This window comes from Macrobrachium rosenbergii, chromosome 10 (assembly GCF_040412425.1).
Source record: "Macrobrachium rosenbergii isolate ZJJX-2024 chromosome 10, ASM4041242v1, whole genome shotgun sequence".
Taxonomy (NCBI): domain Eukaryota; kingdom Metazoa; phylum Arthropoda; class Malacostraca; order Decapoda; family Palaemonidae; genus Macrobrachium; species Macrobrachium rosenbergii.
Window position 1 is genome coordinate 59,330,354 of NC_089750.1, and position 16,280 is coordinate 59,346,633.

General features: G+C 33.7%; 1 protein-coding gene across 10 annotated transcripts in view; it reads left to right on the plus strand.

Moving 5' to 3' along the window:
* LOC136842661 (protein Star-like) overlaps positions 1 to 12,579 on the plus strand; it is a 222,793-nt gene extending 210,214 nt beyond the window's left edge. For 5 of the 10 annotated variants that reach the window (XM_067110297.1, XM_067110293.1, XM_067110291.1 and 2 more), the window contains exons 2-8: positions 7,660 to 7,718; positions 8,296 to 8,419; positions 9,559 to 9,671; positions 10,170 to 10,325; positions 10,587 to 10,792; positions 11,446 to 11,584; positions 12,159 to 12,579. In XM_067110297.1, coding sequence (XP_066966398.1) covers positions 8,320 to 8,419; positions 9,559 to 9,671; positions 10,170 to 10,325; positions 10,587 to 10,792; positions 11,446 to 11,584; positions 12,159 to 12,356 — 912 coding nt within the window. In that variant the 5' untranslated portion in view covers positions 7,660 to 7,718; positions 8,296 to 8,319 and the 3' untranslated portion in view covers positions 12,357 to 12,579. The remainder of the gene's footprint in view (positions 1 to 7,659; positions 7,719 to 8,295; positions 8,420 to 9,558; positions 9,672 to 10,169; positions 10,326 to 10,586; positions 10,793 to 11,445; positions 11,585 to 12,158) is intronic. The other 5 variants (XM_067110294.1, XM_067110289.1, XM_067110288.1 and 2 more) reach the window with 1 other exon arrangement.
* Positions 12,580 to 16,280: the final 3,701 nt, after the last annotated feature.

Genomic DNA, 16,280 nt, shown 5'->3' on the forward strand with positions numbered 1-16,280 from the left:
GAATTGAGAAAATGTCGTTATAAGTTTATGGAAAACACTTCATTTTTTATTTCGTACGCGTTTCTTTTCTTAAAACCCGTCAAAATCGCCTGCTTTAACATTCTTGATAAGTGAATGTTAATGAATAAAACAGAAAATTCGGGGAATATTTTAATGTACAATTTACCAAGGGTATCGAATGTGCGTAGGATATCTTCATCCTAGGTAACTCATCAACGTATATCTATCTGTCTATATATATATATATATATATATATATATATATATATATATATATATATATATATATATATATATATATATATATATATATATATATATATATATATATATATATATATATTATATATATATATATATATATATATATATATATATATATATATATATATATATATATATATATATATATATATATATATATATATATATATATATATATATATATATATATATATATATATATATATATATGTATTTATTTATTTATTCCCAGAGTATGGTGAATTGTTCACCAAACGGTACCCGTGGCTCAATATTTTTTTTATATATATATATATATATATATATATATATATATATATATATATATATATATATATGTGTGTGTGTGTGTGTGTGTGTGTGTGTGTGTGTGTATGTATATATATATAAATATATATATATATATATATATATATATATATATATATATATATATATATAAATACATTCACACACAAATATCTACACACACACATATATATGATATATATATATATATATATATATATATATATATATATATATATATATATATATATATATATATGTATGTGTGTGTGTGTGTGTGTGCGTGCGCGTGTGTGTGAGTGTGTGTAGTGTATGTGCACATGGAGGCGATTGCGTGAGAAAGAGACAGACTGACCAAATAGAGGATAAGCCCCAAATTCACATTTGAAATACACATCCAAGTTGCACCACGTATAAAAATAAGTCGATGTGACACCGAAAGCATTTGCATAAGCCGTAAAAACTACTTGCTAATTGAAGCCTCCGATGCTTATGACGTCAGAGGCGAGCCATAATTCTCCCCGCGGCCAGAAGAGGTTTGCTAAGAAGGACAGCACTCGAGAAATTTGCAAGCAGTGCGCGCGTCGTTACGCTTCTTTACGAGGGACATTTTGCCATGTTTATGAGGATCCTCGCTATGTTTATGAGGAGCACACGAGCCAGTTCTCCTTTGACTTATGCTTGGAAACCCTGGAGGGAAGTCTATTAGCGAATACTCAATATATGTCCAACAGCTTTTCGCCGTGGCCAGTTCCATGTGAATTCGAATGGCCGATAGTAAGTTTACTTAGTTTTATTGTATGACATAAAGTGTGAATTGTAGTCGGGTGTCACGATTCTTTAAGGATGGCTGACATATGCGTGGACAATAAAGAAAACTGATCTATTCTAAAAACCTGTAAAAAAAAAATGCAGTCGCGTCTGCTTCATAAAAGAAATTTTTCTTAAGAATATTAATATCTGATTGGAAGTGGAAAAACTTACCCCATTTCTTTAAAAAAATATGTCAGATTTACAGAATTTAACATAGTGGAGTTAAGCCAGCTCCAGAAGACGACAAAACGATGCATTTGTCATTTGCATTAAGAAATAACCCAGATCAGGTATCCTGCTACAACAATATAAATGGACAGCGCTCACTCTCCCCCTCTCTCTCTCTCTCTCTCTTAAAAAAAACTTCACCTCCTTTCAGATTTTAACTGTCTTTTTTTATCTGTTTGTCTCATTGTATGTATACTTTGCTCTCATCCTAACATATAATGCATAGTATAAACATCTCCTATAAACCGATCCTTCGAAAAATGGTTTAATAGAAGAAACTGGTCAGGATCATATCCACTGTTTTATTTTACCTTATTGTAATTTGAACTTTAGTTTCACCTATTCCTGTGAGTAAAAGACATTCAATCTGTTTTGTGAGCGAAAAATTTGTATTCTGTTACAAGTTTATATCAACATGTAGCAGTAAAAGCAATACATCACCCTACATGGTTAATAATTGTTGCAAGACACGCGACATATGTCGGCAAACAACACAAGCCGAATAAACCATACACGAAACGACCTAGACACCCATTAAACCTCTACAAACAATTCCCATAAAGATGTTAATATATGTATAATAAGCCATTCGATACTTAAACATTTTACTGTCTCCTTGATATATATATATATATATATATATATATATATATATATATATATATATATATATATATATATATATATATATATATATATATATATATATATATATATATATATATATATATATATATATATATATATATATATAATTTATATATATACAGTATATATATGCATATATATATATATATATATATATATATATATATATATATATATATATATATATATATATATATATATATATATATATATGATTTATAAAGAATGCAAAGGAAAACAAAACAAAGACAAAGAAATTGTATATGTGTGTTGTATGCACCTTCCTGACGGATGCGTCCTCGTCATGAATTGTGAGACCTTCTCCCTTCTCAAGCCAAGAGAACGAGCTATTGCAGATCTTCGCAACAATTTCGTAGCGTTTCATCAAAGCCACCTCACTTTCCAGTTGTACTTATAGCATTGCACTTGATAGCACTGGCAATAGGAACTTTCGTCGGACCCTGCAAATAACGCGTACGCGAGCACACGTTCGAATTCGCTACCGAGAACGAGTGCTACCACTCAGCCAAACGTCGTGTACAATACTACGAAAATATTCTCTATATTTTTAAACTTTTTAATATTTGTCCTTATGTGATTTGTCACTTTCCTGTTGATTTTTCTATTTTTATGGCTGAATGCTGGAACTACGTATATATACAGTGTAAAATCATTTAAGCCTTTAAAGGCTTTTATACTATAAAAAATTACATTATTTCATGCTATCTTATATTTTATGGCATTTGTTTTTATGTGATCTGCTCCTTTTTTGTTGCCTTCTGTATTTTTATGACCTTTGAACGTTTTTTGCTAACCGACGGAAAGAAGTATAAACTAATGTAAGTCAGTTTTACTATTTCTCTGAATTATTTTTAACACGTAACTGACAAGAGCGTCCAAAAATATCAGGATATAAAAAAATTATAATATACGTACATACATACATACATACATACATACATACATACATACATACATACATACATACATACATACATACATACATACATACATATATATATGTATATATATATATATATATATATATATATATATATATATATATATATATATAGATAGATAGATATATAATATGTATGACCGTCAAAGTACATACTTCCTTTGTATGTGAAAAGTTACCCTGTCACGTAAATACGTGCAGCACAAAAGATAATGAATATACCGCAAGCCTGTTGTGGATAAGTGGAAATACACCAGATATCAAAACAACTTCAGAAAACACGCCTGAACTCGGACAGCCAAAGTCATTTCCAGTAATCTTCAACCCTCTCGGAGGAGGAGGAGGATGCGGAGGAGGAGGCAGGGAAGGACCCACCCTCCTGGAAAAGCAGGAGCTCTTTCCAGGAGAGGTGAAACTGACTTCAGTCAGAACAGCTCACGTAGGAAGATCTCCAAGTCATAATGTTCATTCCATTTGGCATGCCTTCCGCCACCGTCGGCTGCAATTGCAGGGAAGATTGCAGCATCCCTGTGCAGCTGTGATGAGAATGTTGATGTGGCTTTGCCTCTGCTGCGATTTTCCTCCTCTGCCAAGAATGTTTCCTCTTAGTGCGTGCTTGGGTAATCCGGTTGGAGTATCTGCCGAGGGACTGCTCTGAAGAAGATGGTTTGATAATGGATTTCAGTACTTGCAGTCATATATTGGCGTACGTTTCATATATATATATATATATATATATATATATATATATATATATATATATATATATATATATATATATATATATATATATGTGTGTGTGTGTGTGTGTGTGTGCGTGTGTGTGTGTATGTGTGTGCGTATGTATAAGTGAATCACGAAGATATGGAACGTGATGAATGTATAAATGAAGGAAAATTACCTTCGTGGCAATTGCCTTTATACATTATACATACATATATATATATATACATATATATATATATATATATATATATATATATATATATATATATATATATATATATATATATATATATATATATATATATATATATATATATATATATATATATATATATATATATATATATATATATATATATATATATATATATATATATGTAATATACGAAAATGCCTGCATATCACTACTAAGCCTTAAATCAAATTGCAAAGAATATGAAGTAATTCCGATGTCCGGTAACAGGAACCGGACATAAGAAGTACTTCATATTTCTCAGATTTGGATCTAAGGCTTCGCTGTGACCAGATTATCCAAAAAATATGATTAATTCGAGAAGTGAAGAGGGCATTGCCGCTAACATAGTTAAATGCGGATCAAGTAAAAAGTGACCTGTAACCTCTCTCTCTCTCTCTCTCTCTCTCTCTCTCTCTCTCTCTCTCTCTCTCTCTCTCTTTTCTCTCTCTCTCTTTTTTCTCTCTCTCTCTATATATATATATATATATATATATATATATATATATATATATATATATATATATATATATATATATATATATATATATATATATATATATATATATATATATATATATATATATATATATATATATATATATATATATATATATATATATATATATATATATATACTGTATATTAGAGATGTTAGAGTTAGTGGTTATTACATATATATATATATATATATATATATATATATATATTATATATATATATATATACATATATATATATATATATATATATATATATATACGTGTGTGTGTGTGTGTGTGTGGGTGTCTATAATTGTAAATTGACATGTCTGTAATATGTAACATATATCTTCATCATCCCTCTGAAGACACTAGTGATTAATGTAGTTGCACCCGTATTTGTATATCTTTTGCTTATTGCCTCTACTTCTTGTATTCATAACCCTGCGCTTTTCCTCATTGTCTATTCGATAATTAAAGAATCGTGTGCTCGATGAAGCTTAGAAGCTAACAGGAACTTCCCACTTTCCTTGAAGTTCCGTCTGCAACAGTAAATAATCTTCCGTGTGATAAGTTACCATATTTCAGAAGCACAGAACAAATGCTTCTGTTGATATATCCAGCGAACGTTAAGAAAACGTAGTCAGCAAACTCTTATGCGAAGATCAGGTACTGCGAAAACAAAGCTTTTTTGGAAGGACCTGGCACAAAAATTACCTCTTATTACATATTTTTTGCGATTTTACATTTTCCATTGTAACTTGTAAAATTGTTCGTTTTCTTTCTTACGTAAAGTATATGCGAAAAAAATTCAGTGAACTAGTAAAGACTGGCGTAGGTTGAAGGTATATTTTACTTAAAATATTCTTTTGATTCTAAGCAGTTGATGTATATATATATATATATATATATATATATATATATATATATATATGTGTATGTGTGTGTGTGTGTGTGTGTGTGTGTGTGTGTGTGTGTGTGTGCGCGCGCGCATGTGTGTGTGCGTGTGTGTGTACGTAGGCTACGCGTGCGTGATATTTCCAGTGCATAATTAATCACTTGTTTACCAATTGCACGAATACAGGAAAGGGAGAGTCCGGTGACCCCTTTTTTAGGGAATCTATATGGAATTATATGAAAATGTTCCGTTGGTTTAGCAAACAATTTAAAATGTTAAGAAAAAAAATAAGATCGCAAAAGTAACTGTTGTGGATAATAAGTAACATAGAAACCTCCAAAACGCCTACTTATAATAACTATAAACTATTACTAAAAGGAACCCATAGAACACTACATCGAAATTAGTGTCACACACAGTAAAAAAAAAAAAAAAACGGAGGAACTGTGTCGATGCCAGCCACTCACAGCGCTCGGGGAATAAATAAAATTCGGTTCAGCAAACTTGCCATGCTGATTGTTTAGTCTACAACATAAATTAATGTCGAAGATCGATAAACATAAGGACAGCTGCAATACTACTTCTAAGAATCCCTCGCCCTTTTCTCGGAATTACTCGCTGTCTGTAAGGATATTCGTATTTCTTTATTTGTCTTTATTTACTCATTTTATAGCACTCTTAATTTTTTTTTTCTCTCTTTGTTTAACGTAAGGATGGCTTAATATACTGGGTCCTTTCGTAGATAGTGATGACCTTTCACCCTTCTTACTTGTAAATGATTGCCCATTGTGTATAATAATAATAATAATAATAATAATAATAATAATAATAATAATAATAATAATAATAATAATAATAATAATAATAATAATAATAATAATAATTCCTGAAAATAGGAATACCAAACGGATATTTCAGTTCCGTAAGTGCATACAAGAGAAAGCAGGTGGGTTTACAGAAACCATGATTAGCTTAAGCAAATCTGAAGAGAGCGAGGTTTCTACGTTGCCGGTTTCAATACAGCTAAAACGCAGGTAATTCTACAGAAGAGGTGCGCACTGATTTATCGTTTATTAATAAAAATTTTGATTGAACATGGAAAAGGGTGTAGGCTACATAATGCAGTGTAAATACATTGAGATAATTTGGGAAGTTTGCCGAGGTAATTTGAGAAAGCTTTCTGCCTTTTGTTTATGTTTTCATGTTCTTGATTCCAAGAATGGCTGGTACTAAACACGGCTCCCAGCGGAGCTTTTCATTAGAATTACCAAAAGGCATACACCCTATGCTTATAAATGGCACAGACCGAATATTCGTCCTTCTCAGGCACGTTCAAGTTTATCAAAGTTACCCTATAATTATCAGTTTTCTTTGAACGTAATTTAAAGAAAATTACTTAAATTTATGGGGGTCTTTATTAGTTGTTTAAACTGTAAAAGAAAACTATTGTGCCCTCTTTGTCTGTCCATCGGCACTTTATTCTGTCCTCACTTTTACTGTCCGTCCTCAGATATTCAAAACTACTGAGGCTAGATGGCTGCAAACATACCAAATTGCAGCCCTCTAGCCTCAGCAGTTTGTATTTTATTTAAGATTAAAGTTAGCCATAATCGTACTTCTGGTAACGTTATAGGATAGGCCATCACCGGGCCGTGGTTAAATTTTCATGGACAGCGGCTCAAACATCATTATACAGAGACCACGGTGGCATTGATTATACGTTGTACAAAAAACTCGATCGGGGCGAAGAAACTTCGGCGCCTTTTTTACTTGTTTATTGTTATTATCAATATTGAAACCTAAACATTTTCATTTGGAAAAAGCTAAAGTACCATTAATTTGTAAACACTTTCACTTAATGGGTATCAAATTTGAAAACGTGACAGACTGAATGGCAAGACCAGAAATTAAATATAAAATTTATATAAAGAAATATCGTTATAACGACGTCGTCCTGTGGTTAGGTTGCTTACCTCGCCACCATGAAGACTCGGATTCGATTCACGAGCAAGATACCACACGTTAGGCTATGAATTATGAATTATATACTTGGTAGTTAGAAGACTGCATTGAGTCGAAACCTTGTTGTGGAAATAAATGAAGGTTTTTTTTTTTTCAGGATCGGAAGCGGAAGACATATTAATTCTAACTATTATCGTCACATAGTACATCGGATAAGTAAGTGAAATAGAGTGATATCTAATTGGGAATATGTGGCGTGTTAGAAGTAGTAAATAGCCTCTCAAATATATAAAGAAGCAGCAAAATACTCGGTTGCATAAACGGTAATTGTTATTTATGTTCAGGGAGACAACACTAATAGGGCCAGTGGTATTGAATATTTAATTTCCCGACACATGCCACAACCCAGCCAGTAGGAAATGACCCGCGGAGAAAATCATGTTTCGCTCTATAAAAAAGGAATTCCGTTGACGATAATAGTCAATTATGAAAATAATGGACAATCTCAAGATTATTGCCCCATACAGGTTGTGGAATGTAGGCCTTGCAACAAAAGAATACAATCATGGTTTACAATCATGGTTATCGATTCAGAGGAGAGAGAGAGAGAGAGAGAGAGAGAGAGAGAGAGAGAGAGAGAGAAGACCATAACGTCTGTTACTCAGTGAAGAGAAAACACGTAGCAGTAAACCCTGTGGGCACAGCTGAAACAGTTTGAGCGTTGGGCTTTACTTTCAGTTAATAATAATCATTATCATCCACTATTAATCGCTCTATTTCCCCTCTATACCAGCAAAGTGCGGCTAACCAAGTGAAAATGTGGCCAATTACATTTCGAGAGAAAATCATGTTCGTGGCGATGTTGGTTATGGTGTCGGCTCTCTCTTACCTGACTGGAAAACGCGCATCAAGACCAGGTGAGTTTTCATTGGAATTATACCCAAAATTTGTTGTATTTAAAAAAGGAATTTGGAATATTTGATTATAATTCAGTTCTATGCATAAATAAAATAGAATTTTCCTTGCATTGTGTTCAGAAAGGATTATTTGTGCATAACTCAGATCTGTACCTAAACAAAACAAAATATTCCTTGTTTTGTGTTCAGAAAAGTTAAGGAACATCATTGATTAAGGACTGATCCGTGAAAGAAATTAGGGGAAAGTCTTTAATTATATTATCGAAAGTTTAGTGTTTGACATTTAACTACGACCCATATTGTGATAACCATAAATGGAATTCAAAGAGCTTCGTTCCTTCCTTTCAAATTTTTTTTTTTTTTACCGTTATCGCAATTACAAGTATTATAACTGTCAAAAACTACAAAACGAAAAATTAAGATAATTTACACAATTTTATTACAATTTTACTTTAAGGTGTACAGTTATCTTTACCGTTGTTGCAAATATAAGTAACCAAAATGGTTAAAAACTACAAAACAGAAGATTGAGGTAATTGCACAATTTTGTTTGGATTTTCCTTGTAGGTGTACAATGTCTTGTTGCTTAGTCAGGAAGGCAGGAATGTTTGAGGTCAGTGTAATGATAAATAATATGTGAAAATTCATTTACTATGAATGATGGCATTTTCCGGATACACTAATATACATCATTAATCGTAAGGCCATAGAAGTTTCAGTAGGGTTGCAGAATGTTTATAAGAATTATAATTCTCATAATTTTTTTGTCAATAACCAATCATCCGGTAGGGGGATTTTGCCGTCAGTGCACGTTCCGTGGTGCACTGTGGGCATTACTAAAGGTTGTATGAAGCTTCCATTCGGGCCTGCTAGCTGTACCCACTTTTTATCCTTTTACTTTACCTCCATTCCCATTCCTTTCTTCCATCTTGCTGTCCAACCACTTCAACTCCTTCATTTCACGTCGCATCCACTGAATGGCTGAAAGTGCCCCAGAGCTGCGCTTTATAGCTAAATTTTTAAATCAAATCAACAACTTATGAAGCTGGTTTTGAAACTGTATGGTAACTTTCTCTAATTAGCCGTTCCCACTTCTATTACATCATGCAATTAATGTTTTCTTGTCCTTCCTATAACAGACTGGAATCGTCAAATTAAAGATCTAGTGCCTGTCAATACTACACCGAGACCGCCCACCCAAGCTGCAGTCCCAGTCACCCAGCCTTGCACGCCCACTCCATATAATTTCAATGTAAATATTTATATGTATTTCAAGAATTCACTGATATTTTCTTCATTTTCATACCCACCTATTCCATGATGGCTCCTGTCATTAAGCACACGTCTCTCTTAGGGTACGTCCACGCTGCAGTAAAACTTGTCATGAACACACGTCTGTTACTTATTGCACACACATACAAGCAGGTTGGATACAAATTAACGACTTGTTGGTAGTCATGACCAGTGCTTCATACGATTACCCAGCATTCTCCAGTTACGATTGTTCACTTGTTTTCAACCTGTTTGTGATATGGATATGTTTCCGATAAGAAGCACTTGTGTGTTTCAATGCTTTACTATGCAGAGATTAGCAAATCTCTTTTACATCCTAATTAGTACATGGCAGAACGAAAACAATATGATAATTTTTTGCCATTTTTTTATTTCGAAAAATGAAAACATCTTCACAATAAAAGAATTTTGTCATTTCATTACATCAATGGAAATACATTTTGAATACTGCTTACAGGGAGCAAACCAAGAGGACCCCAAGCTGATCGAATATATCCGACGAGAGTTGTTGATTCCACCATCCGTTCAACCTTACAAACTTGGCCGCCCTAATCTAGACCACCTTTCTCAGTTCAACCAGTCAAAAATCGCCAACGAAATGCTCAAAGGAATGGTGATTATGCTCAAAGCATTTTTGAATCCTCGTTTTCTGTTTTTGGCAAGGGGTGCCATTCACTGATCATGACATTTTTACATCAATCACTTTCACTCAGTCTCGTTTTTCGCGGTCTGGAAATTGGTTCCTTCCAGTTTTTTTTTGCAAATAATGTAAAAACGGTTATCTGGACAGAATGATAAAATTATTTATCATTACGCCCTGATAACCGTTTTCGTATCTGGAAATCAAGGTTAAAGTAATATTTGATCGGTACAGAAAGGAGGGTTCTTCGTTGAAGTCGGTGCCGCCGATGGAGAGAGCCTGAGTAACTCGATCTTCTTCGAGAGGCAGCTTGGGTGGAGAGGACTGCTGATCGAGGCAACGCCAGGGTATTTCAATGCGCTGAAGACAAAAAATAGGAATGCTTACATCATTCACGCTGCTCTTTCTGTGACTAATTATGCTTCTGAAGTCACTTTCCAGTAAGTTGTAAGATGTGTCAATGGAGAGGTGGTGTCATCTAAAATCAAACATTATGCAGTGTTGAATGGCTCTACTTTGCTTTTAGACATTGTGTATTGTGATTAACATTAGTCTATTCTTTAGGTGGAGGCGAGAGGGGTGGAAAGAGTGTTGCCGGGGGTCTGGGGGCGGTGGACGAGTGATACTCTGAAATAACTTTTATAATCGTTTCTGGAACGTGTCAGTATTGCAATTATCATGCTGCAAATTGCAGAAATCCTCTAATTTCAACTGATCTTCATATAAGTTAAATGGTGATGCAAAAAACGACAGAAGAGTGATGAGTATTTGATACTCATAGATTGCTTGATCACGTCAAAACCATGAATATAAAAGATACCTATCTATTGCTTAAATATTTGTGAAATATTTCTCCCTTTAAGCCAAATATTTTCATGGGCAGGTAGGTTTTCCGAAGATAATGGGATTTGCTGACCATTTATTGCATATTTGGTTAATGTTACTTTGTGGTCTACGTGTCTTAGATCACCGTGGTTGAACCTATCTTAGACAAACTACTCAGGAAAAAAAATCCAGCATTCCCGTCAAAGAAAATATTGTTTTACCAACCTTGTGTGTTCTCTTGCTTACACTTTCACATCACGTTTTTCAGGGCTAATTTAGGATATGGCAGCAAGTTGGGCAACCAGGGTGTCAAGGTGAAGGGAATTCCCTTTTTCTCTATTCTTCGAGCCTTGGACGTCAAAATAGTAGATTTCTTGTCTCTGGATATCGAGTCTTTCGAAGTTAAGGTAGGCTGTTATATATGTTCACTGCCATTATTTACCACTAATTTACTAGAAATAATTATCAGCCGCTCTGGCCAGGGAAGATGTCTTTTCATGAACAGAAATTCTCTTAGAAAGGTCAGCGTGAAACATACCAAACCATGTTGCTTCTGAATTGGTAACTGTGGAATTGTACCTCTAAGTAAAGGCATTAACAAGTGGATGGTATCTAGGACTTTATTTTATTACGGTTTATTTCCAAACTTACGGTGATGTAAACCTAAAGGAAAATCTACGATCCCTAGAGTCACCCATTCCTCTTGTATGAATACAAAATACAGAACGACCTATTCTAACTTTTTCTTACACAATTTAATTTTCTGAGAGAGAGAGAGAGAGAGAGAGAGAGAGAGAGAGAGAGAGAGAGAGAGAGAGAGAGAGAGAGAGAGAGAGAGAGCCCTTTCATTAAATAATTGCTAGGATGTCGCTTTTTCCTGATTTCCGAGAGGAAAAATTGTCTGGGTTTTTTCAGCACCTTTACGAATAACATTCTTTTTAATTACAAATTAAAAAGTCTTTAAAATGACCGTTTTTCCAGGTACTGAAGACAATCCCATGGGACAAGATTAAGTTCAGGCTCATGTGCATCGAGGTAGCCCACATCCCAGAGGGCAAGGATTTCCTGACGAAGTTCCTGCAGGAAAAGGGATACAAATTCTTAGGATATGGTTACCTAGACATCGATGCTTGGTATGCACTGCCGGAGCTCCTAAACACAAGTGTAAAACCTTGGTAATTTAGCTTGTGATTGTATATAGTTCCTTGGAATATTTTTCACTGATCATTTTTTCTTTATATTTGGTCCTATGTATGTGTATTTCTAATATGAATGTTTGAAATAATTAATTCATGTAAAGATTTTGTTCTATATTTAAGGTGCATTGCTCATGTGTTGTATGTATGACCAAGAGATTCCTCAAAGAAAAGAATACCTCCAAATATACATAGATTTGCTTTAATCTGGGAATCTTATTTCCATCCTTCTATTCTCGTCTGAAAATCAATGAATCTTTTCATATAAGAAGATAAAGCCTAGAATCGTCCTAAAAGAGTAAAATAAGCTGTTAGACATTATCAAACCGGTATCGTTCAGTTAGACTCTTCAAAAGAACTGATGCATAGAAGAAATTTACATTGTATGCTAAGATGAAAAAGATAATTTGTACGAAAGTGCAGACAATTAAAAAAAAAAAAACTTTTTGATACCTGTAAAGAGTAGGTAGCGGGAACCGGACATCAGAAGACTTCATGTTCCTTACATTTGGACCTAAGGCTTTGTTGTGACAAGAGTATCCAAAAGGTGTGATTAATTCGAGAATCGAAGAGGGCATTGTCGTTAATACAGTTACATTATATATATATATATATATATATATATATATATATATATATATATATATATATATATATATATATATATATATATATATATATATATATATATATATATATATATATATATATATGAGAAGTTAAGAGCGTGTTGTGGTTATTACAATTATATATATATATATATACACATATATATATATATATATATATATATATATATATATATATATATATATATATATATATATATATATATATATATATATATATATATATATATATATATATATATATATATATATATATATAATGATACATAGATAGAGATGGGTAGATAGATATGTGAGTGCGTGGGCGTCTGTGATTGTAAATTTACATGTCTGTAATATACAACGTATATCTTTATCATCCTTCTGAAGGCACTAATAATTATGTAATTGCACCTGTATTTCTATATCTTTCGTGTATCGCCTCTAGTTCTTGTATTCATAACCCTACCCTTTTTCTCATTATCTATTCGATAATTAAAGACACGTGTACTTGATGGGATCAGAAGCTAATAGGAGCTTCCCACTTTCCTTGAAGTTCCAACTGAGGCAGTAAATAATCCTCCATGTGATAAGTTTCCATATTTAAAAATCACAGAACAAATGCTTCTCTTGATGTATCCGGTGAACTTTAGAGAAATGTAATCAGCAAACTCTTATTGGAAGATCAAACACAGTTAAAAGAAAGCTTCATTGGAAGGATTAACCTGACACAAAAATTTCTTCTTATTACGAATTTGATTTTTCTGATTTAATGTAATTTTAGGTACATAATGAATACTAATAAAAGAACAATATATCTCAATCTAGTATACCTGGAATTCCTGTGGGCTTTCGCAGCATTAAGAACTGTACAGCATTAAGACTTGAAAAATTTTTCGTCTTTATTTTTCCTCTCCTACTGACGGGTGCCCTAGGGCTCAAAGAGGTCTGTAACCTAGCCTGTTAACCTTTCATTTCACGCCGTTTCACTGTCACGCCCTTAAATCACAAATAAAGCAATCACCCTCAAGTTCTTAATTTCACTTGCACATCAAAAAATGACTTACAGGCTACTGTATGAGCAGGAGCCCGTGCTGGCATAAAGCCAGCTCAGTCAAAAACAATATCAGCATGACATTTCACTTACTCTTTGAAAATAAACGCCTGAGTGCGTTTGAAACGTCAGAGGAAATAAACCTAAAAAAAAAAAAAGAAATATGTGTATGTCTTTGGGAAACCTAATTTACCAGCTACATGCTGATGAAAAAAAAGATAATAAGAAGAATAGAGAAGACTGTATAAATTAAATATCGTGGAAACAGCTATAACTTTTAATGCAACTGACCTCGCAGAAGGTCTCCTCCCTAATAATAAATTCCTGAAAATAGGAATACCAAACGGATATTTCAGCTCCTTAAGTGCATACTAGAGAAAGCAGGTGGGCATACAGAAACCACGATTAGCTTAAGCAAATCTGAAGAAAGCGAGGTTTCTGCTTTGCCTGTCTCTATACAGCTAAAACGCAGGTAATTCACCAGAAGAGCTCCCTACTGAGATATCGTTTATCAATAAAAATTTTGACTGAACAATACAGAAATCGGTGTAGGCTATGTGATGCAGTGCATGTGACATAATTTGGCAAATTTACAGAGATATTTTGAGAAATTTACCGTCTTTTGTTTATGTTTTGCCTTTCATCCCCGAGTGGTTTGTAATAAACACGGCGCTCCGCAGAGCTTTTCCGTAGAATTACCAAAACGCATACTTCCTATGCTTATAAATGGTGCGGACCGAATATTCGTCCTGCTCGGACATGTACAAGTTTATACAAGTTACCCTAAAAATATTTGTTTTCTTTGAAAGTTTCTGAAAGAAAATGAATAAAACTTTATCGGGGACCTGTTTAGTTGTTGAAAGACTATTATCGTTTTTGTTGTTTTTATCGAAACTAACCCTAAAAAATTTCATCTGGAGAAAACTAAAGCTTTTGGTAGAACTAAGTTATACGTAAACGGCGGATATTTAGCGAGAAATGGCAGTTTATAATAGTATTTTGGATGCTTATTAACAATTTAACGTTAATTTTTGGCGGTCGGCTGTAATTAATTTACAATTTACTTTTGAACTCTACCCTACTGCAAGGGGGACCCCGATGGGAGTCCGGGGTTTCCATACGCGATCTTCACGAGACAGAGCACGGGTACGTCTGTTTCGAACGATACATATCTCGTCTGGCAAGTGCAATAACTTGTTAACGTATGGGTAACTCTCCCCAACCCTCTCCCGGGCCAGTACTAAATACGGCGAAGGGACATGCCATTTGGCCGACAACAAACAAATGGACCGCCAGTGTCAGAAGCCCTAAAAGTGTTGAAAAAACCAGTTTCTAAGGTACTGCACTTACCGGACGGGATATGAACCGTTCGAAAAAGACGTAGCCGTGCTCTGTCTTGTGAAGGTCGCGTATGGAAACCACTTGTTGGGTGGACTTCAGGGGTTAATTACAGGTTAATTATAGCCGACCCCCCAAAAATAACTTTAAATTGTAAATAAGCAACCAAAATACTATAAGAAACTGCCATTTCTCGCTAAGTACCCGCCGTGTATCTATTACTTAGAAATACCAAGCTTTCACTTAATTTCTCAAATGTGAAAACGTGAAAGGCTGAATGGCAAGACCAAAAATTACTTTAAAAAAAAAAAATTAAAACCCATAACTACGTCGTCTTGTGGTTAGGCTTCCAACCTCGCTACCTCGAGGACTCGGGTTAGATTCACGAAGAAAACAGGAGACGTCAGGCTATAAATAAAGCACTTGGTAGTTAGAAGACTACGGTTGGGTGAATTCATGATGTGGAATAGTGAAGAATTTTTCGGAATCGTAAGCGGAAGGGTAAAACTATTATATAAATAAGTTGCTTATTAATTGTAATTATTATTGGTATACAGTACAAACGATAAGGAAAGTGAAGTAAAGTGATGACGGAATGAGAATATGTGGCGTGTGTTAAAATGAACAAATACCCTATCAAATATATAAAAAAACAACAAAATGCTCGCTAGCACAAAAGGCAATTATTTATTATTGCCCAGGTAGATAACACTAATAGGGTCACTGGTATTGAATTATTGAATATTTAATTCCCCGGACCCATGCCACAATCCAGCCGTACGGAAATGACCCTCAGAGAAAACAGTGGTTTGCTCTAAAAAAAAAAAAAAAAAAAAAAATTGCCTCAACGATAAGAATCAATAATGAAAATTACGGACAATCTTGCGATAATTGCCCTTACAGGTTG